Source organism: Dermacentor silvarum, chromosome 2, assembly GCF_013339745.2.
Source record: "Dermacentor silvarum isolate Dsil-2018 chromosome 2, BIME_Dsil_1.4, whole genome shotgun sequence".
Lineage (NCBI taxonomy): Eukaryota > Metazoa > Arthropoda > Arachnida > Ixodida > Ixodidae > Dermacentor > Dermacentor silvarum.
The window spans coordinates 27,862,986-27,888,877 of NC_051155.1; the positions used below are offsets into that span (position 1 = coordinate 27,862,986).

At 46.9% G+C, this 25,892-nt stretch overlaps 1 protein-coding gene across 2 annotated transcripts; it reads right to left on the minus strand.

Annotated features, from left to right (window-relative positions):
- Nucleotides 1-1,853: 1,853 nt before the first annotated feature.
- On the minus strand, nt 1,854-25,892 carry LOC119441380 (uncharacterized). 2 transcript variants are annotated; one of them, XM_037705992.2, is made up of 5 exons: nt 25,648-25,889; nt 16,424-16,706; nt 9,365-9,583; nt 5,973-6,182; nt 1,854-2,388 (listed from the first exon to the last, which is right to left on the minus strand). In XM_037705992.2, the coding sequence occupies exons 2-5, from the start codon at nt 16,673-16,675 to the stop codon at nt 1,993-1,995; spliced, it is 1,077 nt and encodes a 358-aa protein (XP_037561920.1). In that variant the 5' UTR covers nt 16,676-16,706; nt 25,648-25,889; the 3' UTR covers nt 1,854-1,992. The 2 variants fall into 2 exon arrangements, with proteins under 2 accessions (XP_037561920.1, XP_049517178.1); XM_049661221.1 differs by lacking the exon at nt 9,365-9,583 and having other exon boundaries at nt 25,648-25,892.

A 25,892-nucleotide genomic window follows, 5' to 3' on the forward strand; every position in this document is an offset into this window, starting at 1 on the left:
TCCAGTGACTGGAACCACCTTCCCTCAGAAATCGTTTCCATTGCGGACCATGATCTATTTTGTGCAACCATATACAATTATTTATTTGATGATGCATGAAGTGTTTTTTTTTTAACGCGGTTCTTCACATTGTGTCTTCAATCGTACTTTTTGTTGTATTAGGCTAACATTGTCTCGTTCTGTGTATTGCAGATGTTATTACTATTGCACATATTATTACATTTTTTATTTTTTATTATTTATGTACCCCACTCCCCTCTGTAAAGCTCTGTGCGCTTGAGGGTAAAATAAATAAAGGAAAAGTGTTAGCTAAAGCGGCAGTTCCAGCCAGTCTTCGAACAAGTGTCAACATCTGAATGTGGTCACACATGTGAGTTGCTAGTACGGTTAGGGATCAATTGTGTTACCAACGTTTTATTCAATAACTTATGTAAGCAGAGGAATGATGTCGCTCGTGGTGCACGGGAAGAAAAGTTAAACAAAAGGAAGGAGGCTTTACTTACCCTCGCACAAAAGTAACGTTAGGTCATTGTCGTTTTGACATTTCAGTATGTGCTTGTCATTGTATTTATGGCATGTTGAGCTGGTATTGCTGCATACGGATAATGTATGCTATAATCCAAAAAGGCTATCCCAGACGTTTATATTATGTGCCCTGTAAACATTTCAAAACTTGGTGGAAATTAATATTCTCTTTCACTTTCCAATTTCATTTGTTCTATACATGGACGCCTTTCTTTCACTCAAGCGTAGCGGAGGTTGTTCACATTTGCGATCAACCGTTAACCAGTTAAGCCGGGCAAATATGAAGCAGTTTCTACTGGCTTGTCAAGCTGTAAGGTGGGTATTAGAAAAATGTGGAAGCGTCGCATTGCGTTTTTTTTTATGTCTCGCAGTTACTGAGACACATTAAGCCCATCACATTAAGACATGCTGTCGTTGGCCCGGAGCAGCAAGCGGCCCTCTTTGTTGATGACGCCTGTTTTCTCACATGCTGTATTTTATATTTGGCTACCACATTGGTTAAAACGGGACAACCAACATTAGAAAACAGCTGCTCAGATAAGCGTTCAAAGGATTTTTCGACTCGTGCCAAAGTTAAGGAACGGAGGTTTTCTTTTCTTTTAGGGGCGAAGCTCCTTAAGGCGGCACCCGTTCGTCCCTCGTCGTAGTAGTAGTGTGTAACCAGTCTGAGAAAAATGAGAAAAAAAATTCCGAAGTTGTGTCCATAGCGCGGAATCGAACCAGGGACCCCTCGCTTCCGAGCGCGCGGCGTTAGCCCACTACGCCACGAAGCACACATAGACACAAGCACCACGATGGCAATAAATACCCAACATTAACGAAAGGCCGCGTTTCTAGCGCGTTTCTAACGCGTTTGTGCTAGCGCGTTACGGCCCGTGTAAGAAGCTGGTGTAAGACGCTGTGGCCTCTCCGCCTTACCTTCAACGCGTTTCGAACGCGCTGCCCAAGGCGGTGGCAAGTCAAGTTCAAGTCGAGGAGCGTTTATGAATACGGGGGGTATACTCTCTCAGCAGTCATGTGATGGCGTCGGCAAACGCGGTGCACGTTCCGGCATGTGTAAATGGCTGCGTAAGACGCTGTGGCCGCTCCCCCTTACTAGAGAGTACTGCACGTCTCTAACGCGTTTGTGCTAGCGTCCCCTTAAGCGGGAGATCCGATGATTCCCTCCGGAGCTTCGCCCACTCATCATCATTCACCCCGTGGATATGCTGTGATTTTTTTATCTCTGAGAGGGTAAGCACCCTGTAAATCGGCACCCTAATGTAATGGGATACATTTTTCCGGCGCCATCCTGGGGCCCGTGAATATATGATGAGCAAACCACAGTGTTTGGCACAAGGAAGCCGGCACCATATTTACTGCACCTACAACCGACCACACCACATGTTGTCCATCAAGCAGCGTTTCCTTTGTTCAGGTACTTGAGGGCACAGCGGGCCCCGAGGTCTCTGTGCAGAGTCCACGAAGTCACTGCAGGCCGACCTCGACGGCTAGCGCGTCCCTGGAGAGGAATCCCTCGCGAAGCATGCGCTGCTCCGAGATGAGCACGGCGAAGCTGACCACGCCCAGGGCCGGCCGCGAGAACCAGTAGCGGGGCACGGCCAGCTCCGACGAGGAGAAGGTCTTCACGAGGTGGCGCTCGCTGCCCGACCGGTCGAGCAGGCGTAGGAAGAAGTCGAACTTCTTGGAGCACTTGGCCGAGTGGAGGAGCTGGAGGCCCAACTGCACCGCGTCGCCGGCCTCCTGGCCCGCGGGCACGCCCAGGCACGCGACGAGCCGCAGTACGCACCGCACGCTGCCCTCACGCTCGATGCCGAAAGGGCGACTGTACAGCCGCGGCTGGCCGTGGCGCTGGCTCTCGTCCTGCAGGGGAGCACGCACGAATTTGCACACGCATTTGCTGACCCGCAAACAAACTGCGTAGACTATTTTACGGGAGCGTTTCAGTGCCGCCACCTCTATCTGTTAACACTGCCGTTTTAGATCTGTAACCAAATCCATGGTACGACAGTAGATTCTCATGCATGAAAAGGATTGTACGGATGCGTTTCGAGTTCCATGACCATGTTGGTTTGGCCTCCCTGCGCACAAAATTTAGGAATTCTTTGTGTAACAACACAAGATGGCGACGCGCATAAAACGAAAATCGCCGTAAGCAGCCTAGGGAAGCCTCATATGTTTCATTACCGGTCATTGGGGCCGTATTTAGATTGGCAATTCAAGAAAGCACCCGCGTACAGATATTCCAGATCTATATTACAAAACTTTCCTTACATAAATGCCGTCTGCGTTTAGGCATCGCCATGGCATTTATGTCGTTTTCACATCTATCACTATTTTTCAGTCCGATAACGAAGGGGTGAAAAAAAATTATGCGCTTGTGTTGTTCAAACCCTGCTTGAATCCTGCGCTTAATGTAGCTCCAGTGCTGCTCAAGTTCTGTGCTTGTGTAGTTCAAATCCAGCGCTAATGCAGCTCCGATAACGTGAAACCTGGAGAAGTGCGAAGCCGGTGTTTCCCTTAAGTTAACTCACCGTTGGTTTGAACTACACAAGGGCAGGATTTGAGCAGGATTGGAGCTACATTAGGCGCTGGATTCAAGTTATGCGCTTGTGTAGTTCAAACATAGCGCTAATGCAGCTCCATTAACGTGGAACCTGGGTAAGTGCGAAGCAGTGATTGGCCGGTGTTTCCCTGATGTTATTCTTGTGCTATTATTGCACAAGTAAGGAGGAATCGAGCACTTGTCAGGTGGTGGCGCTCTTGCGCTGCGCTGGTACCAGATTGGCGTTTCAGAAGCGATTTTCATGAGTTTCTGCTAATTCCCGCATATCTCCGGCTCATACCCGCATATCCAATGCGGGTATGAGCCGCAATGTATGACTAACATGACTGATAGGTCATGAGATCAATAACATCAAAAGCTCGTCAGTTACGTCACTATTAACAATAAAATGACGTGTGGCGCATATATACCCGCATCGGATATGCGGGTATGCGCCACACGTCATTTTATTGTTAATCGTGACGTAACTGACGAGCTTGTGATGTTATTGATGTCATGACCTATCAGTCATGTTAGTCATACATTCGTACCCTTCCATGCCAATTTTGGTGTATACCAAGTGAACGAGATGAGAGTTTTCCGCAGATCTTATTTTGTGCGTGACCACGACGACATGACATCACATTAGACGCCGACAGCCCAGGCCCCTAAACTGCTTCGCACTTAGAAAACGGTAAGCGACCCTAATCTTTGACTTAGGTGTCTCTTAGTGGCACTCGCACCTCGGCGTTATTGTTCTTTAGATTAGGTTTGTGTATGTAGGTTTTGAAAGAACGACACAGACAGAGAACTATCGTTTGAAGGTCTGCTCCTTCCTGTGGGTAGGCTGGGCTTAGCCTGGCGGCTTCCACGTCGGCCACCTCCATGGCGAACGCAACGCACGAGCCCAACTCGAAGGAGCAAGTGAGCGAATGTCTTTCCCCTGGCACGATATGCAGGTGAGGAGTGAGGGAGGGTAAGCAGCACGCAGCGCGCCACCTGGCGCGGCGTAACCCCCTAGCGAGTGGCGCACGAAGCGCATCTTACGCGCCATCTCCGGTGCTGACGTCAGAGCATGTGACGAGCGCACGAGAAAGTGCGCGCCGGGAGAGGACAAGCGAGAGAGGAGGGAGTGACGTCACATCCGCTCTGCTAGGCAGATGCTCATTATATGCCAGGCAACTGTTTTCCATTATTTACCGGTTAAATACCATGTCACCTTCTTGCCACTGACATCATTAGTGATGTTATTACTACCGCTTTCTACTTCCGGATTTCTAGGAATTTCGCCAAAGTCGTGCTCACGTGGCGGGTGTCTAAAGTCTACGATTCTGTGCTTTAGTATGCGGTAATCAGTGATTTATAATGATTTCTATTCATTCCAGACACTTTAGTAAATCAACTTGTAACTAAACTTATGCTCTGATATCATATCTATAATGAAACCTATGAATTTTGTACTGTGCTATTATTTTTCTATTTTTCGGAGTTATTTTGAATTTCGTCCCCAGTAATCAGTGACTTCCAATTAATTTTAACTATTCCAGGCACTTGAGTAACTCAACTTGTCACTAAACTTAGGCTCTGATATATCTATAATGAAACCCATGTATGTTATACTGTACTGTTTTTCTATTTTTCCGATTTATTTGAATTTCGTCCCCGGTAATCGCATTCCAGACACTTCAGTAACTCAACTTGTAACAACACTTATGCTCTGATATTACATATATAATGAAACCCATGAATTTTGTACTGTACTATTTTTATGTTTTTTTTTCTGATCTATGTTGAATTACGTCCCCGGTCGTGTCAAGAGGTGAATCGGAAGTAAGTTAATTCTAAATATTGCACACTTCAGTAACTCAACTTGTAACTAAACTTATGCTCTGATATCATATCTATAATGAAACCCATGAACTTTCTACTGTACTATTGTTTTTCTATTTTTTTCTGATTTATTTTTAATTTCGTCCCCGGTCGTCCCAGGAGGTGAACCGGAAGTGCTGCGCAAGAAACAAAAGTGTCGCTCGATTTGCGTGCCACTAATAAGAAAGCACCCGTATATCTATATTCCCAGATCTATATTACAATACTTTCCTTGCGTAAATGCCGTCTGCGTTTAGATATCGCCGTGGCATTTATGTCGTTATTACACCTATCACTATTTTTCAGTCCGATAACGAAGGGAAGAACAAAAAAAAATAACGCACTTTCTGCATTTATCTTTCGTATAACGTTGTCGGGTGCTGCAGCGTTCACGTGGCACTGAGCGATGACTGCGCACCGACGCTGACCGATATGTGCTTTACGTGCTTGCTGAAACAGAGGTCTGTATTTAGGCGGCACAATAATACAATCGTGTGGTATGAAATGAACCCGCCAGCGCTCAACGGCACTGTTTCAAAAATAAGTAATAAATGCGCTATATACGGTGGCAGGCAGTTCATTGCGGCTTCGTATCGACTTTCTAAGATATCTCGAGTTAGAGATATCTTTCGCTTTCGCTTTCGAGATACCCTTTCGCTTACCGAAAAGCTGCACATTCGCTTCCTGGAGCAAGGTAAGGCCAAAACATATCAATAATATGCTAAAATGATGAGAACTGCCCCATGATCATAGTGCGAAGTGACTAGACGTGTTGCGGGCCCTACGGATAGGTGGTCTTTTATAAGCTATCCGCATGACGCAGAGATAATTTTTTTAGAAAACAGACTCTGAAAGCAGAATCGTCTTTTCGCTAACTGAAATACAAGTGCTTATTTAAATGAACAGTTACCAACCGAAAAGTGTTGTGTACTTGCAAACTTTACGTTTGAAATGTCTAATTTGTCAAAGTTCTCGAGATATAAGAGAACGTTGATGAAAACACCGTCATCACGTTCTGTAAGGCACATTTCACCTTCAACCTTTGGTACCCTGACAGCACCCAGCGGAAGGGTGCGTCCCTGGAGCTCCTCAGCAGGGGCAGCTCCTGGAAGTGCTGCATCGGCGACCATGGCTCCGCCTCATCCAGGAGCCTCTGGCGGCCGTCTGCAGCCTCCTGCGCCTTTTGCAAGTCTGCCAGCCGGTCACCTAGCGCCGCCTCCAGACGAGTCTCCAACATGGCCTCCTGTGAGTTCGCCACCAAGCTACAGAGAACGCCTTCGCACCGTTCGTCGATCTTCGCGCTTATGACACCCATCGTTATGGGTGCTCAGCGTCGTTTGTCCGTAACCGACTAGCATGGAATGTACTAAGTCGTGCCAATGACAACCAGCATTCATACAGCAAAAGTATATTCGTGCCAGAAACATACGTCACCATTGCTTTTATTGAACACGCCAGAGGCTGGAAAAGATGCCTCGACACTTTGCCCTGAAAATGGTCTCGACTGGAAACTTACCCCCTTTTCAGAAATGTTCTTTGTGTTGAAGGCCATGTTTTACTTCATCTAAATGGCATCTGTAGTGAACGCGCTGAAGGATACGCAATGTGCGTCCTGGGCACGATCACGCCAGGCGTCATTCAGATATAGTCAAGCGTGGGGTTCAAATTAAGCTGCGGTTATGGATACGGGGGTTAGACTTAGGCGAGGCGGCAAGGCAAGGCACCTCATATATGAGGTCTTAACTGGGAGGGCGCATTTTCATCGTGCACTTCTTATTCCACACGTCTACCTACACTTAACAGCGAGAAGTTGAGAAATAAACAGGTAGAAGACACTTTTTTTTTTTTGCTTATTCCAGACAATTTTCAACACCAAAAAAATCATGAAGATTTAACGCACATGTTGGAATATGAGAAGCGAAGCTTTTGTCAAGCGGTTTAAGAAATGTTATGCATCTAATTATGTTCTGCACAGCGTCTTGCACCATAGCCATTACCTGCCTGCCACTGCAGATGGCGCAACGCGGGACCGCCACCATGTGACCCTCGTGACCACGCAGTATACTGTCTCCTGGATTGGTCCCCTTTGCATTGACATTGTATCCAGAGTTTGTGCGACCGCTAGAGCGGGCCGATCCTGGAGATAGTTGCGCAATAGTAAAGTTCATTTTGCTTGGCGAAAGGCTGGCATAGCGGATGCACCCAACACTAAATCCTAGGATAGTGGGCATAGAAAGGTTTGCTTTAAGAAATTAATTGTGCTCTTGATGACGTACATTTGTTGGAATGATGATATTTAGGCACCATTTGTTTCATCACTGCACAATTCCATAGAAAACAAGGACAGCAGTGAGGACACATGTAAGGGTGTTATATAGTAAAGACTGTAGGGCTGTCCTGCGTTGGAGCTATTCGGCAAGAGAGGAGCAGCACCTGCGCTAAGGAAAGCCGGGAATGGCGGTTCTTAAAGAAAGCTTTGATTTTGGGTCACGCTTGTAAGCCAGAAACTATTTCTTCTATCCTTGGTATAGCGTGACCTGCACTGACGGGCCCTACTTTGTGTGACCTGTACTGTGTGTTCTACTTTATTCTTTGAGATTGGTCATCTCACACTTTCTTTGCTCTTTCCTCCGCTCCTTCCTATCTTACATTTCTATGTTTCTGTCTGCTCCTTTCTGAATAGTAGGCAGGCGTTGTACCCCTTCCGATGGCAGTTGCCAGCCTTGCTCTTCGCTTTCCCTTTCCTGTGTATTTGTTTTCAAATCAACTAATAAATAATAATTTGCTTCGAAAATGCCTTGAGTGGTGCAATATAAACGGCAATTGTAAGGCCATTCTTCAAAATAGCATGCAAAAGCACAATACGATTGAAATAAAGCAAGAACTTATTGAAACATTTACTACCTATACAAACGAGATTATGGACATTACAATATCTAATAGAAAGCAGAAACTTGAAACAGTTCCGGAATTGCACCAATAATGCAGAAATGAACACTGAGATTTTCAGTTCTACTGTGCTGTGAACATGTTTCCCCTTTCTCCAGTGCAGGGCAGCCAACCGGCCTTGGTCTGGTTAACATCCGTGCTTTTCCCTTGCACCCATTTTTTTTTCTTATCTTCAATTCAATAAGGGGTATTCTAAATACACAGTGGTCTGCTATTACTGGCCGCGTTCGTCATCGTCTCTGGAGCGCAGTTGCAAAGTGTCTCTTTGTTGTGCGGCTCGGCGATCATCGCCGTGTGGCTTTTCAGGACTCTACAATATTATAACATTCAGCTTCATCGTCCAGCGAATAATAAACCACGAACTTTATTGTGCCGCTGCTGAGCTGCCGTGAAGATGTCTAGCACAATGTGCGCCGACGTAGCCCCCCGCCCCCCTCCCAGTTTTGAAAGCGAACATTCTTTGCCTCTTCCATTGACATTAATGCTACTGCTGCTGCGTATAGAGCTGCTGGCTGCTGTCCTGCAGTGTAGCTCTTGCCGAATGCGTTGGTCATACTAAACGTAAAGTCGTCGCCAAGCCGTCGTCGTGCCATTGTCATTCCTGCTGGCTACAGTCTTCTAGAATTGGCCGCCACCGGACATCGTGCAAATAAGCGCCACAGAGAGAGAGAGAGAGAGAGACAAACATTAATGGCGATTTAGCGGTACATGCGAGAGAAATGCGTTATCATTACGTCGCACCTCTGTTAGGTCCCGGATCTATGATTTACACGGCGTTCACCGCATTGCAAAATGTTTCTGAGACGCTTACTCTACACACGTTCTCCCTCTTGCAGTGCAACTTACAGAGGTCTGGAGCAGATAGCAAGCAGTTGCACGTAATATATACATATATATATATATATATATATATATATATATATATATATATATACATACATGAAGCTGCTGAAGGTTACTATCCTTATCACTTGATTCTGAAGGTCTTAGATAGCGGACAAGAGTGAGAGCAGCAGCTATGCAAGTATAGCTATGCTGTCGAGCTACCAGTTTTCTTTTGCCGTGCTCTACGCAAGATGGAAGATGACGAGTTGCCTGAAGTCCATAGATGGCGCTTGTCATTTTGTATATCTGCTAGTGCATTTAGTGCTGCAACAATACCAATTCTTTCGCAGACAGCTTCCATTGTTTAACTGCAGCACCGAGCTAACTGTCACGAGTGAGTTGTCAGCACGCTTTTGTTTACGCGGTGTCGCTGAGTACTATGTGGCGCGAGTTAGCGCATAGCTAGTTCGTCTGCTTCATGTTATCCGAATTTTTTACTTTGCGCAACAGTGCGTCGGATTATGTAGTTTGCGCGTGCGCGCGCGCGTGAGGCATAAAAACGAATCATTGCAAAATCGGAGCGCAGGCATGCTACAGGTGTTAATGATGACCGCAAGAACATTGAGCAGCTTTAATTTTGTTTTTTCTTACCTGCTGTTTGGCGAGTGAATCGAGTGATTCCCGCACATGGCTTTCAAGTTCCTCGTTCCTCTGCCGCAGCGATTCCGCCTGCTCGACCGGCAGCCGCTCCAGCTGAGCGCGCAGCCGCGACTGTTCCTGTGCCATCTGACGCACTGCGTCAGCCGCTTTGAGCGCTTCGGCTTCGGCGCGTTGCGCCACATCGCGCAGATTCTGCCGGTCCTCCTCAATCTGCGAGATGACATAAAAGGGACGCATAACGGGCGAAGTTCAGCTACTTCTCACGTCTGTATAAAAATTTGACGTCGGTATATAAAAAAACATTACGTCTGTATATACAGGGTGTTCCTTTTTAAGTTTTACGAAATTTTTAGAAATTGCCTGTGGCAGATAGCATAATTCTTATCATTGAGCTCGGTTATTCGATGAGGCGGACATTAGTAGCACGAGAAATCGAAACACACATTCAACTAATTAACAAAAAAGCAGTACTTAACTTCTTAGTTAATTACTTTACGTCACATATTGCAATTTACGAATTGTAGCCACTGAGCTTGTCAGGCGCATCCAATTGGAATGAATTTCCAGAATCACACCATGGTGACACCAATAACCTCGTTATTTGAGGTGATCCTGTACTGCGATAAGAAAGACAGGCAATGGCCATGTGTATACTGAAGGTCGCTTTTGGCAAACGTTCTCGCATAATCTGATGTTGGGAAAGACTCGTCCTATTCAATATGACCGGCTGTCGCTGCCGACGTTTCTCCTTTACTAAGGAGCGAAACTGGCCGCTGGCAGTTCGGCTCAGTCACCATTTGACCGGCTGCTCTGGCGAAGTTCACAAAATAGCATGAACAACAACATTTAAAGTTCATCGCAAAGCACACCGTACAAAAAAGTGCATGCTTAGGTTTCGCGCCCGGCAGAAAAACGAATTTCCAATTTACGCAGCTTTTTCGCAGGCTGCAAAGTTACCGTATGTGGCATTATATTAGGTTTTTACCGTTCTGTCTTTTCGGGGAGAAAAGCTCACTCTTCTGAGCTCGTACTGCTCGGCACGCTACGCTCAAGCTACTCATTTGGTCTGAGCTACTGGCGTGTCATACTGACCATACACTAACTTCTCTGCGACTATAATATGCTAAAGCAACCATTTCAACAACACGCCTAATTATAATAGTATATTCGAATTTAATTTGTTGGTATTCTTCGGTGGCAAGTTTCCGAAAACCTTCCAAAAAGTCAACTGTTGCAATCCAGCTATGAATCGTCATTGTAAGCGGCCAGTGTAACTTGTTGTTCCTACATTGTGCACCTAAATTGTGCACATCACATCAACTCAATTTTGTTGATGACCATTCCTCTTTTCCTTCCAGTCTCCGTTAGATTTTCGAAGAAAGCGCACTCCACAAACATTTGCGCCTGTGACCCGCCGTGGCAGCTCAGTGGCTATGACGTGGCGCTGCTGAGCACGAGGTCGAGGGTTCGATGCCGGCCGCATTCCGATGGGGGACGAATGCAGAAACGCTCGTGCACTTAGATTTTAGTGCACGTTGTAATACAGAACCCCAGGTGGTCAAAATTATTCTGGAGTCTCCCACTTCGGCGTGCACTTCATAATCAGATCGGGGTTTTGACGCGTAAAATACCACAATTTATTTTTTTAATTTACTCTCTGCGAACATGCAGACACATATATATCGAATTATATAAGGCCAGATGTGAAAAACCTATTTGACCCGGCAGTACACGTTGTAATGCTAGTATTAACACCGGCTCAAAGTGAATAAAAGATCACAAGATGCAATAAACTGTTTTATTAACCCAATGACACATTAATGACAAATATGCTTGCATGGCAGTTGCTACAAAGCGTGCACTGACAAAAAAAAAGAAAAATCTGGAGTTACACGTACCAAACCCACGATATAATCATAGGGTACGACAAAGTGGAGGACTCGGGATAAATTCTGACCACGTGGTGCTTTTTAACGTGCACTTAAGTCTAAGTTCAGGAGTGTTTGTTTGCACTTCTCACCCATACAAATGCGGATGTCGTGGCCGGGTCCGCACCCGACATCTCAGACTCATCAGCGATACGCTATAGCTACTGGACTACGGCGGCGGGTGTGGAGTGGACAGAGCTGACGCATACGTCGGTTACTGTTCACTAAACACAGGTTATAGGATTGCAGATTATGCACAAATTGCGCTATTTTAGACATACGGGGAAATACTCTGCATTTTTCATCTCCTGGGCCTCACCACACAAGGTGAAGCAGTTGAAGGAACCGGGAGATTTTCAGAGGAAGTGTTTCATTAAAGGGTCAGCGGGATTATATCACTTTACCATGAATTTCATTAGGATGTGTCGTAACTATTTTCATCACATAAACTTCACATCAACATAAACACGTATTCCCCCTTTATCTCACGATCCCTGACATACACAAAAAGTCAGATATGCCTGTTTCGGCGATATTCTAATTCGCTCAGTCAGACATGTTCGAAAGATTTCCAGATTATCTTTACGCATTCAAAGATGCATCTGTACACAGTGATCGTCAAAGCGCCTCTGCAGTTTTTTTTCTTCCCTTCGGCTTAACTAAGAAGTACATTTCGTATACCCCACACAGCCTCGTCAAAAACTGCCGAGGTAGCAGCGATTAATGGTGCACTGAAATGCGTGCAAGTGGAGTTAACCGCATCGAAGATTGCCATTTTACGGACTCCCGCGCTTCCCATCGCAGATAACAACACTGGCAGATTGACTGTCCATTTGTGCGTAGCATTACTGACTCTGCCAACAAAAATTAATAACGTGGGTATCACAAAATGCATCTCGTTGCCCACCGGATACCTTCACACCTATGGATCACCGGAAATGAAGAGGCTGATCATCTTGCTTCAACTTGCGCTCATAACGATTGTGTCTGGCCTGAAATTCTGTCCAAGCTTGATGACGCTCGTCTGCTGATTCGTCGCCACCTACTCAAGCCGCATCCAGACCAGCGCGCCCCAAGTGGAACGTTCCCGCCCCGTGTTCGCGGTCGAGGCTTGCCTCGTCGCGCTGGAACACAGCTTACTCAAGCTAAGGATTGGCTGTGTGAACGTGTGCGAACGTTTGTACTGACAATGACGAGTGGCCAGTACATCGTGTACGTCTTGCACTTGCTGCGAGACACTTCAGCACCTGATAATGGAGTGTCCCCCTTTCATTGCGCAGCGCCCGTCGCTAGTGAGGGACTGTCATCTCATTGGCCTGCGGCGTACGACACTCGACGAATAGTTGTAACCCAGTCATCGCGCTCTCCTTACTTTTCTAGGAGTAACTAAGTTAAATTCACGTTTGTAGCTTATTTCTGTTTTCAAATGACAAGACCTCAAACACTATTTCTTCTCGTTTAACATTCTTTAGTCGCGTGACCAGCAGTGACCGGCCCCATACTGTGGGTGACCTGTACTGTGTGTGTTCTGCTTTCTTCTTTGAGATGTGTCATTTTTCTTTTTTTTTCTTTCCTTATTCCTCTGCTTCTTCCTATCTTCCATTTAAAGGTTTCTGTCTCCTCATTTCCGAAGAATAGGCAGGCGTCATGCCCCTTCCGGTGGGAGTTGCCAGCCTGCTCCTTCCTTTTGCTTTCCTGTCAAGTGTAAATATGTTTTCAAAAGAAGTAATAATAATAATAATAATAATAATAATAATAATAATAATAATAATAATAATAATAATAATAATAGAAATTATAAACTAAGCATTACTTAATGCCGAGGTTGAAAGTCGTACTGTACATTGCGATAGTGTGCTATAGAATGACACGTAGGGATTGATTTTTACCTCCCGTAGACTAAAATTTACTTAACGTGTATATTATGACTTAGTTCTTTTATTTGAAGTCATTGAAGAATACCTCAAGCAAATCATATGGACAAATTACAAGTTGGTTGTAAGAGTGCGAGCTGATGGAAATGAACAAAATAACGAAGATCGCTGCCTCATACTTCTCAGCAATTTTATGAATGTCCCATAAAACACGCAACTTACTGTCAGTACTGTGAGCCTATTTTATTTCCGTATTTTCTCTCTTTTCATCGCCACCTTTCATTCTTCATTTTCCATCCAGGTATTTTTCTGACCACAGCCATGCCCACAGTCCCTTCCCTATCCTTGGAAACTCTTTATTTCATTGCTCTTTCTGCGACGGTTGTGGATTTCGCAGCACTGCATGTAGTGGTTGGTTTAAGCCCAGCTGCAGCGAGCAAGCTGAAATTAGATAAGAAAAAAACTAAGTACTGAGATTGTAGCGTATGCTGAAAAACATGCGGTGGTCCGAATTCTCGGCAACGTCGCAATTCATAGTCGTATTACAGAGGCGCTATAGCGTAAAATGATTCCAAACTGTTTTTATTCCAAACTCCTGACGTCAAATTTACGTAACCACCGACGGGCGGTGGTGACCCGCAGAGTTGTCTGGACAACCCAATCAAACACTCTCCCTCGTTTATAGGAGGTCACCTTTGTTCGCTTTCAAAACGAATAACATTGTCTACACTCAGCGGTTTTTCTTATCTAATTGGCTGACAAGAGGCGAGGAACACGCTCTAGTGGAGAGGGTTTGAATGGGCCGAGCCAGCACAGTGAAAATAGATAGCCGCATGAAGAGGGTGGTGCCAGTTTTTCTAATTGGTCCGCTTCGCCTTAGTTAGCTTGCGGTGGCTGGTCGAAAATCGCGGTGGCAGGCAACGGAAGGATAAGAATGCCGCTAAAACGGATCCTCAGCGAGGAAGAGTTGTCAGAGCGATGTCGTATGCATGCCGAAAGAGCTCCATAACGTTTTATTGCCACGCAAAAAGGTTTATCATGCACAAATAAATACATGCTCACCGGCAGGTGCGAGTAGCGAGGACCCGAGTGATCGGCGGGCAGCCATGCATCTTCTATTCCTTTCGGAACGGGGCAGTCTGTGGCTATTCAGAAAATTTTTCAGTTTTGTTCGTCATATTAATGCATTTTTTTCGCGTACACGTCACTTTGACGTGGTGAATTTACGCGGTTTTGTGAGGTCGCGTGACAGACAGGCGAAGTGTGCGTAGCCAGAAAACATTGGACCAATAGCAGAGGGCTAATGGTGAAAAGGCGTCTAATCAGGAATGATTATTTTTCTTTTGTGCGGTTTAATCATGAATAATCAGTGTGTACACGTCAGATGGGGAGCTATCGCGGTTTTCGTCACGTCGCGTGACAGACAGGTGAAGTTGGGAGTGGCCCGAAAATGTTTTGACCAATCGTGGAGGCTGATTGCAGAAATTGGAATCAAAGCAGTTTGGAATCATTGCCGCCCTAGCGTGCCAGATGTTGCCTGAGGGGAGAGGGAATCGCCTCTACGTGCCTCTCTCTCACCCCCACTGGGCTTAGCTGCTGCGCGCTCCTGCCGGACTTGGTGGCCCCTACTGCTTCCTCGGTCTCTCGTCGCGCAGAACTTCGGTGTCATGCGGCGTTGGCAGCGCAGGCTGCTGCTGCTTGCTGGCTCGGGCAGCACGTACCGCTACGGAGTATGAAGCATCTACATCGTCGGCTGCCGCAACCTCGGCAGTAGCGAAACGTGGCTGTCCACGCCAGTACACCTCAAAGTAAAGGGGCGGAAGAGCGCAGCAAAACGAGCAAAGATGGTAGAGGCACGTCGCGGCAAAGCCATCTCCCCTCACGCAATACCTGGCGTGCTAGCGCGGCAACAGGTGTTCCGCTTCGCCCGCTCTGCTACGTCGAGGCTTGCATGTGCGGGCCGAGTTCTTCATGAGGCGCCGCATTCAGCCATAGTAGAACATGTGCATTCGCACTGCCCCTGTGTTGCGATTCGATGCACTCTACCAGAAGTGCGGTGCGAACGTAGAAGCTGTAAAACAATATCATGAGCCATTCCACTCTGGAAAGGTGGATGACCAGTGAAGCTCACGCGCGCGCATCCACACACGTTTATTCTTCATCGGCGACACACACACACATTTATTCTTATATATATTATATTATATTATATGACCGCTGCCGGTCACATTCTGGTCTTTGTTCTCGCCGTCACTCTTCGTAGGCGCGTTGCTCCTTCGGGAGTGCGCACTACGCGTGCTCCGTTGATCCTTCGGGAGTTGCCTCTCCATTATGACGAAAGAGAATTGTAATACAAAATGAAGAACGGCAGCTTGTCTTCATGGTTTTATTTATGTATACGTACGATGGGAACGCCCAGCGGCGGACAAGAGAAACGCCTGACGTCTCGACGGTGCCGCCGCCCCGGGAGAGCGTAAGAAAACTAGGCATGCATGTAGATGGAACGACGACAAAGAGAGGGCGGCGTGAGTTTTTGCTCACGCAGAAGAAAACTTCACGGAAGCCTAGCCATAACCAGCTTCGCTGTAAAATAACCCGCACCAATTTAAGCGCAGAACTCGATAATATATCCTGCAGCAAAACTCGAAAACATTACTCGCAGCTCAAAACTCGAAGGACCGCTCATCGACGTTCAATTGGATATTATTGCTTTCGCATTAACAACTCATAAGAAGTGCGTGGGTATTCTCTGAATTAAGGGCGCAATTCAACGCCCTTGATGCGGCATTCGGTGCCAGGGCGTGCGGAGCAGGACATCCGATGCGGTTCCCGATTATTTCGAAGCAGTCGACAGAGCGGTGACCCCACAGTTCCTGACGTAACACAATATACGTAAAAATGGTGGTTACTGTTGGTGAAAGCAATGCTAAATTTAAATTTCGAGTTAAAATGCGCTATGAGAGCCTGGTTCTTGAGTGTATAGCCATATTGTCCCCTCTGCTATCAGCCACAGTGAAAAAGTAAGAATAGTTGGTGGACCATGTCATGACCCCTTGAATTATAACATCACCTTATCAATAATTTTTTTAAATGTTAGGCGTTGTTTATTTTTTGCAGTAATTTGGATCACTCATAGCGCCTTAGTCCGTATGTAAGTGAAGTTAAAGAACAGTAATTGCGCGCCTGCAACCTCTGCACCCGAGTCCCTCGCTAATTCCAAGTCGCGTCCTTGTTGTGCGGCAGCTCACCTGCGCGATCCGGTCGATGCTCTTGCGCAGCTGCAGCCGGAGCGCGTTCACCTCGGCCCTGGCGGCCTCGAGCTGCGCCTGCATGGCGCGAGCAGCCTGCACGCTGTCCCGACAGCAGCCAGCCAGTAGGCGCACGTAGGCGCCCGGCTCCGCCATGTCGTCCAGCTGGCGCAGCTTGTGCTCGACCGTGGTCCACGAACCCTCGGCGCGCTGCAGCACTGGGATGCGCGACGACGACGGAGGCTCGGCCATGGTCGTGAGCACGGGAGGCGAAGGGTCGCTCCTGAACGCATGCCGTACCACGAAATAAGTGTGCGTGAATTCCGACTAGCTATTTATTCAGGGCCACAGAGATAGATAACTGTACTATTTGTTGAGGGAGGCAGAGCAGTCTAGATTGACGGTCTCGCCTACGGAGTTGTGTTAGCACTGTCTCGATGAAATCCGCAAGGCATTGTTGGTTCCATACTGGCCTCTTCAGTCTGCCACTCGGCAATGGGATTGGAGGAGAGCTTGGTTGTGGATAGGGGAGGGTCGTGGGATACCAACTCCAGAGTACATGCCGAGAGCTGTGGTAGTCGCCACAGTGACGGCAGGTCTATGATACGGCCACGAGCGAAGTGCATACGTGCGAGGGCGAGTAGTGCATTAGTCCGTGCCTGACGAACATGGGTGCCCTGTGTCAAGGCCATGACAGTTTCACTGCAGGAGCTCAAGTTGAACGGGCACATAACAGAAGCACTCGCCGCACGTGTTACTGGCTGAGGTATAGTGTTATATATATAGTGTATAGTGTTACTGGCTGAGGTATAAGTGACGAACTAAAATTCAACATGGAGAGCTCGAGTGTGGCCAAAAGCTGTCCCCAAGCTGCCAGGCTGCATTCCATCAAAGCATCAGACCACAGGAGAAAGAAGAGAGCCTAAATCTTCACCATCAAGCACATCACAATACCCAGGCCACCGCAAGTACAATTCCACGCCATAGCAGGACACCCGGTGGAGCGCACTGCACCTCGTACTCTTTTCAAAACGAACGTTCATAGTATTTACACGAGGAAGAGTACAGGAATTATTGCCCTAATGTGAATGACACAATTTATTGTAATTATCTCAGACGCAGCTTTCCTTCCTAATGAATTAGCGTCGTGAATGTTTATGGACTTTGGCATGTCATTGAAGTGAATTTGAGCCCGCGAATATAGAACTAACCTTCTAGTTCATATTCAATACTCCTTAGTTACGTGTCAGTGCCCTTTAGCGCAGTGGTGCATTCTCATTGAGCTCTGCGTTCAGAAAAAATGTCATAGTTTCGCCCTAAGGGCGAAGCAATGAATGCGATAGCAACACAGCAATGTCATACGAAGTAAGGTGAGCGGCTTTGGTAGCAATATGAATTGTAGTAAACATGAGCTGATAAAGTAAGCAGGTGTGCTGCGGCGTAAGTAGACCGACATGAAGAGAGACTCGATGACCACGAGAAGGCGCGTGTGAAACGGTGGTGTTGATGAGAAGCGCTTCCCGTGGGCAGCGCGTGCGAAGGGATACACCTGTAGCGCTGCACTGCCGATCCGGGCAGCATTGCATGTGTAGCGTGCGTTGGAAAATGTGGCCCGACTATTACGAACTGAATGAACAAGCGTGGTGTGAGCGCGCACAAACAAACACGAAGAGATCACACTGAATGACAGCAGACAACGACTGTCAAAACGCTGGCAGCAAGCACGCGCCGCAGCGGGCGAAGGTACGTGCGGTCTATCGCTTCAACGGAAACTGAGCGGCGAATGCACGGCGCATAAAGGTCAGAGCCGTGTGGAGATAAGAGATGGTGCGAGCGAGCGACGAGCGCGGTTGTTGGCAGAGAAGTGCCCCCCCCCCCCCCCCGCTCCCTCCGGCGCTGGCTTCCTGCTTCCTTGCTTGCGCGTGGGAGATTGAGTGCGTTCGCTCTCCGTGATAGCGCGCGTCCCCGCACGCTTCCGCTCGGGCATACGGCGCGCGGCGAAGATTTTATCTATAGGGAACCTCACGGCGACGGCGACGACGACGGCAGAAATCCGGTTGAAGTGTCCATATAATTGCTATCGCAATAAAAGGTAATCGTAGCTCGGAGACGATTTCATTAATGGTCGTAATACCGGTGTCACACGCGCTAGAGGGCGCAGACTTCCGCCTGCGATCGCGATAAAGGGGCCTGGTCGCGATCCGAGAATCGCGATCGCCTGGATCCGGATCCCGCCAGATCGTGATACCAAATGACCGTGTAGCAACACCCGATCTGGATCGCCTCCGATAGCGATCACAAGTGTACTACGTGTGACACCGGTATAGGATTGTCATAATATCCAAACTGCCTTGCGGGACCGTTTTGATGGAATTTCGAGCTCTTCTAAAATACGGCAGCCGCAACTCGATCCGGGAAAGACGCCGGTCAAGCCTAGCCGCCCTAATATTCTCTGCTAGTGTTTTTTGCTTTTTCCATGTCGCTTTTGTGGTGAAAAACACAGAAACTCAGTATGCGTTTTTCCAATGCAATATTTGTATACGCAGGGGTACAGTGCCTCAGACAGGCTGACCAATGTTTCGATAGGTGGATCGCATATATGATAGTCGTGCAAAACATTAAAAATATTTTGAAATATTTTTGTGGCGACATGAAAATACGTGACAGATCTTGAAATATGTAAACGCCGTGTCACATAAAAATGAAAAGCTATGGTAGACGTACGAGTAGCATAAGAAATTATAAGTTATAAGTGTAAAGTTTCTACGTAGACATAGTGACTCTATCTGTTTATTGTGGCGTTCTTAGGCGGGCTTCTCTTCGTCCTTCTCTTCTACTCTCCTGCGCCCTGGCCACTGGCGATGTGGATCGCTACACTCTCCCCGGTTGACTGTCGTTTCCCTGACGAATCAGTGACGATGGTAATATAGTTGCACATTTCCGACAAAGGCATCTTCAATTCTACCCCTTGGTTCATTATAATAGATGGTCTTTAACAGTCCTTGTTGCTTAGCTGTTTTAACAACGAAGTACGGACCAGTGAATGCAGTCTTTGAGTCCAATCCTTTCCGCACCAGTATCGCTGGCATCTTTGTTTTGCGGCGACGATCAACACGCATCTTCATGGTCATCCGGTATTCCTGTCGCTGCAGCTGGGTCTTTGGCTGTTCCTTTAAATCAAACCTATCGGCTAAGCCAAGCTCTCGGCCAGCCGGCAACCAAGGAATACTGCCGAATGCAGCGAAGTGAGGGCTTCACCCAATGCCTGCAGTGTAGGACCTGTTGTGGTGCAACACTGCTGCCTCCAAGGCATTCTTCCAGCCTCACTTAAACTCTGGGTACAGCTTGATAGACACTTTGAGGTCCCGGATCATGCGCTCGGCGAGACAATTAGCCTCAGGATGATATTGTGCTGGGTAGCGAATCGCGATGTTTTTCTCACTAGCCCAATTGCGCCACTTCTCACTTCTGAAAGCTGGTCTATTGTCCGCAACAATTACTTTAGTGTTCTTGAAGATGTCCCACTCGAGAAGAGATATGACGCAGTTCCATCTTCTCTTCCAGCTTTGGTGGCCACAAACCGCTTGCATTCATCCACAGCGACCAGGAAAGCTTGAGTTCTTCTAACGCCTTCACCTTTCTTCTTGATCTCAGCAAAATCAAGATGAATCACTTCGAATGGAATTGTCGCGTATTGTGGCAGTACCGTTCTGTTCCCACGAGGCTTGTATTTTTATTTAACCATTTGAGACTCGTGACACGTTTTGACGTAATTGGCAACATCTGCTTTTATATTTTTCCACGTAAACCTCTTAGTGAGCTTGTGGTAGGTCTTCCAAAATCTATCATGCCCTCCCGATTGTGGACTGCTGTGATATAACTTCAGGACTGTGGGTGCTTTTGTTTCAGGAACATAGAATTTCCCCTTGCGCAGCTCTATCTCGTGCGTACACACCAGAGTTGCATGAAGTTAACAATTCCTTTCGAAATTTCTTGCGGTACGTGGAGTCGGGATAACGCGTCAGCATCCTGATGTCTCAGGCCTGGCCTATGCGTTATGTCGAAGCTGAATTGTTGAATCTCGCTCACCCAGCGGGCTATTTTGCCCTCTTGGCAGTGTGAGCTCCAAGAGATATGTTAATGCCTGATTATCACTGAAGAGCTTTAAGTGTTTGCCTTCCAGGTAGCTTATGAAGTATCTTAGGGCCATTACGACCGCTAGTGCTTCCTTTTCCGTTGTCGTGTAGTTTTCTTGCGGTTTCGTGACTGTACAAGAGTAGTGTCCAATGACCTTGAGTTCCCGGCCAGGTTGTTCGTTTTCATCTCTTTGATAAAGAATGGCTCCAGCAGCGTAGTAAATAGCGTCCGTGCAAAGTTCAAACGGCACATGAAAGTCTGGGAGTGTCAGCACAGGATCGGAAGCAATGGCTTCTATAAGTTCCAAATAGCTACTCTCACATTCTTCGGGCCATGCAAACGACATGCCTTTCTGTGTCAGTGCAGTGAGACATTTAGTTTTTTTATTTATTTATTTATTTATTTATTTATTTATTTATTTATTTATTTATTTATTTATTTATTTATTTATTTATTTATTTATTTATCATTTATTTTACAAGTACTGCCAGCCTTGTTACCAGGCCTTAGGCAGAAGTGGGCGTTTGAAACAAAAAAACACGAGTATGAAATATGATCAAACAAGATAGCAGACACTGAACAAGAATCTGCATAACAAACAACACAAGAGAAATCTTTTAACAATTATGATTTGACGGGTCGAGACATGGGATGAATGCTATGGTTTATTCACAAAGTGCAGAAAGAAAGGATGAAACTGTTAGACAGTCAACAGTTGTGGCGGGGCATGTCTTGCATAGTCTTTTATAAACGAGCCCAAGGTACTCTCTTAAAGAATGAATGCCATATGGTTTGGCCAGCTTCTTGATGTGCTTAACGCTCTCCTCTTTAGTTTGGTTCTTCCATCAAATATTCTTCTAAGGAATACCACTTTCCTGCAGAAGAATTCACTTTTCTTAATGTTGATCTTGACTCTAGCTGTGCTGAGGGCTTCGAGGACTTTTCCCAGGTGCTCTTCATGATATTTCCTTGTTTTCTAGCATACAATTATGTCGTCCACATACACGTTACAAAATTTTCCGATGAAGTTCTTTAGCACATCGTTCATCATCTTTTGAAACCATGATCCGGAGTTTTTCTATTCAAACGGCAGCCTATTGCACTTGTATATGTCGAAAGAGGTAACAAAAACTGTAAATTTCTTGGTGTCCTCTCTTAGTCGTATCTGCCAATATCGCTTGCATAGGTCAATGCGGGAAAACCATTGTCATCCTCCTGTCTCGTCAAATATTTCATCAATCCTCCGCATTAGATATGGAAACAGATCTATTTGCTTGTTTACTAGTCTATAATCTGTGCAGAGGTGAAATGACCCATCTTTTTATTGCGATAGCAATTATATGGACACTCCAAAGCAGATTTCTGCCGTCGGCGTCGCCGTCGCCGTTGCCGTCGCCGTTGCCGTCGCCGTCGCCATGAGGTTCCGTATGACGTCAATGGAGATGAAATTGTCGCCGCGCGCCGCCGAACGCTGTATGTGCGAGTGAAAGGGCGCGAGGGACGCGCGCTGTCACGGGGAGTGAACGCACGGCGGAGAACAAACGCGCGTTCTGCTCTGTGCTCCCTTAAGGGCTGCAGAAGTAGGCGTCTCTTTCCTCCTTTACAATCACCATATATGTAGAGCAAACGCGCCTTCTTCTGACGCACGAAAGGCCGTGGGGGGGGGGGGGGGGGGAGGGGACGTTTAGCTGCGGCACCAAGTACCTATTTATATCAGAGGCTCCGGCAACAGTCACCAACGCCGCACGCATTTTGTGCGAACGTGGGCAAAACGCCGACGGCGTCGACAACATGTTCTGCGTGTTGCCGGTGCTGCCGCATGCCCAAGTTTACACAGCTGATAAAGCTACTATCATTACTCCGTATAGCTCTCTACAAATTTGCTATCGCAATTGATGCTTCGCCTTTCAGGTGAAACTGCGACAACTTTTTCGGAACAATCGTAATAGGCGAGGCAAAACATGAAGTAGACGGCCTGATTATTCCCGCCTCCAGCATTCCCTGAAGCTCCTGCTTTAACCATACCTTTTTATGGCTGAGGCTATACAGCTTTCTCTGGACTATAGTGTTGTCGCGTAAGAGGAAAGGCAACTCAATGGCTGTTGTGGCTTCTGGATATGAGCCAATGCACAAAATCTCTGAAAACTTCAAAGGTACATCCTCGGCGGAAGACAGTTTACGATCAGCATTTTGGGCGATATGAAGTTGATGACATCCTCTTCTTATGGTGACCAAATCATTCTAGAGGATATTAATCTTCATGCTTTTCATATCAGGTCTTGATAAGATGAAATCAAAATTGACTTTGGGCACCATCAATGCTTGAGCCTTCATTTTTTTAGCTTCAAACTCGAGATAAGCTGACGTTCATCTATTATTTTCTAGGCAAGAACCATCGTAGCCGCAGACACGAATTGTCTTCCCACGCACAATGTTGTCAGCATCGACTAGGCTCTCGTTGAATAAACTTACAGAAGCACCAGCATCAATTAAAACTGACAAAGTGCGGCCATCCACTAGCATCTGGACACTCAAAATGCCTGTCTTCGTGAGAAATACAATTTCCTCAACAGTGCATTTCTCTTCATCCAAGTCCTGACCCTGTACATTAGGCGTCACGCTGCAATGTATCGGTTACAATCAGTGCTAGTCTCTGCTGCCCCCAATTATGTGGCTGCGTTCTTGTCACGGTAATCGCCTCTGCCGACCGACATCTCCTTATCAGGTGCATGGTATTCCGGATATGTAGCATACGTTAGTGCTAGTAGCAATTCGTCCATAGTAGTAAGCGACCTCACATGAATCTGTCTTTGATAATGTCTAGTCATACCATGAGCGATGATAGAACAATCCGCCAATGCCGGGTCAGCAGTACGAAGCAACCGCCACTTTTCAAAAACGTTCTCTTTGACATTAGTGTCTCTCTGCCTGTAGACAAAGAACCCCAGGTGGTCAAAATTAATCCGGAGCCCTCCACTACGGCGTGCCTCATAATCAGAACTGGTTTCGGCACGTAAAACCCCAGAAAGAAGAAGAAGACAATAGCCCTATACCAGGGCTCTACAGGATTCGCCTGAAAAGCGCTCGAGAAGCTTTTCCTCCATTCCGTCCAAGAAGTGTTTACATGCGATGTTATTTGCAAGTCAAACAACTTCCGTGCGTTCCCACAGAGAAAAGACCTCATATTATGTATGCGGTCTTCCTCTGTTGTCCATTGGTTTTTGTTACAAGCATATTCGTAGTACTCTAACCAAAAAGCTACGCCTGATAAAGAGCCATCAAACAAGTCTGGTTTCACAAAAAGGTCTTCGCGCTTCGCTCTCACATTAGCAGCTGAAATAACAAGTGCTAAGAGCTGCTGCTACTGTGGCATATGCATCATCTGCATTTCTTGTACTGCGCGAATGATACATTCTGTCTTAGAATCAGTGAAATTTGCTGGCGTCTGCATTTCACGTGCCGGTGGGGCTCTTCCTAAACAAGCATCCAAATCATCAAGATTCATGCTCACAGTCACACTACCTTGAGTGACGAGGTCATCTACAGACGATCCGGCTACATAGGAAATCGTCGCCAGAAGACTCGGAGTGGTGGTGTCCTCCGGCAGCCCGACGTAACTCTCACTATCCGATTGGAAGCCCATGATGACGGGTTGCGCCTCACGGCGCGTGATGTCGAACTTGATCTTCGCTTGCAGGTTCCAGACCTCGACTGCGCCAACGTAAATGTTCTACGTAGACATAGTTACTCCATCGGTTTATTGATGATGATGGGGCATTCTTAAGCGGGCTTCTCTTCTTCGTCGTCCTCTTCTACTCTTCTGCGCCCTGGCCACTGGCGATGTGGATCGCTACACCACCCTTCTCGTTTTGAGGGCAAGTAATGCTTTGCGTGGCGTGCCAAATTTAGCCATTCAATTTGATTTGCCTTTGTAATGCAGCGTTATATGTTACTTCCATATAACCGGTTTACTTGGTTTAGGGCATATGTGTCAGACATTTGGATTCTTTTTATTCGAGGTGGTGTGTTCAAGCTCTTCCAGCCACATATCCTAAACGAAAAAAGGCAGATGCTATTCACACTAAATGCAGATTTGAAATGAACAAGTGGTGTCAGCACACGAAATACCACTCACTAATAGTCCGTTCCGGCGTGCAGACAATTCGAAAGGGCTACATGCGTTGAAATGCATAACAATAATTATATATTGATTGATTGCTGGACACGAACACTTTAGCAGCTACAGCTGCGCAACCACAGTGACGTCCTAAATAAATTCCACCCACTGAACTTGCAGGCAAACTGCACCCTTTGAAGCAAAAAAACTATGCCCAATATATTGTCACCGTTTACCGTGTCACCGTGTAGCCGTTTACCGTTAATTAAATACTCCCCGTAACAATATAAATAATTACTAACACTAACTCAAAGCAGTGTTTCCACCACAAATACGTTTAGAGCATGGAATCCAAGAAGCTAAATTTTCTTGCTGCAAGTGCATCAGCCAATGAAAAGCGCAGTGGATACTCGTTCGCACGACCTCATTGTACCCTTAAATGAGCCTGACTTGCGAAGCGGAGACACTAATCCTTGCGCGAGTTCCACATGCTCCAAAAGCTTTTGCTGTCACTCCTAAGTTCCTCCGGTCCCTCAAACAATCTTAAATTAAATTCTGGGGTGTTACGTGCCAGAAACACGATATGATTATGAGGCACGCCGTAGTGGGCTGCTCCGAATTAATTTTGACCACCTGGGGTTCTTTAACGTGCACCCAAAGCATGGTATACGGGCGTTTCTGCATTTCGCCCCCCGTGGAAATGCGGCCGCCGCGGCCGAGATTTGATCCCGCGACTTCGGCTTAGCAGCGCAACGCCATGCATGGCCACTAAGCAACCACGGCATGTTCAAAGCATCTAACTAAAGCCTTCAAAAATACAGTCTTTCGTCTTTACAATCGTTCGTCTTTACGTATGTTCTCGTGAACCCACATAACAGCATGCAGCTCGCCGCGCGTCACCATGTGCCTGATTCTCGCGCTCTGAGTAAGGCTCGGCATGCGTACTTGTCGCGTAGGAAACGGAAGATACCTTGAGATTTCGGGGACCCGGTTCTTCTTGGCAGCCGTGACGGTTCGAAACACGAGCGTTCGCACGCCTGCGGCTGCCCTTCGGCGAGGCAGGCCACGGCCGCGACGATAGGATAGTGTACACACAGGCACGATAACAACTGCCCCGCTCGCACACCGCCGCTATCGGCACTCGTGGAGCCCCGCGCACAGTGCAGCTGGGGATGCCGACGTCGCGTGCGTCGCCTCGAACACACGGCTGCGTAG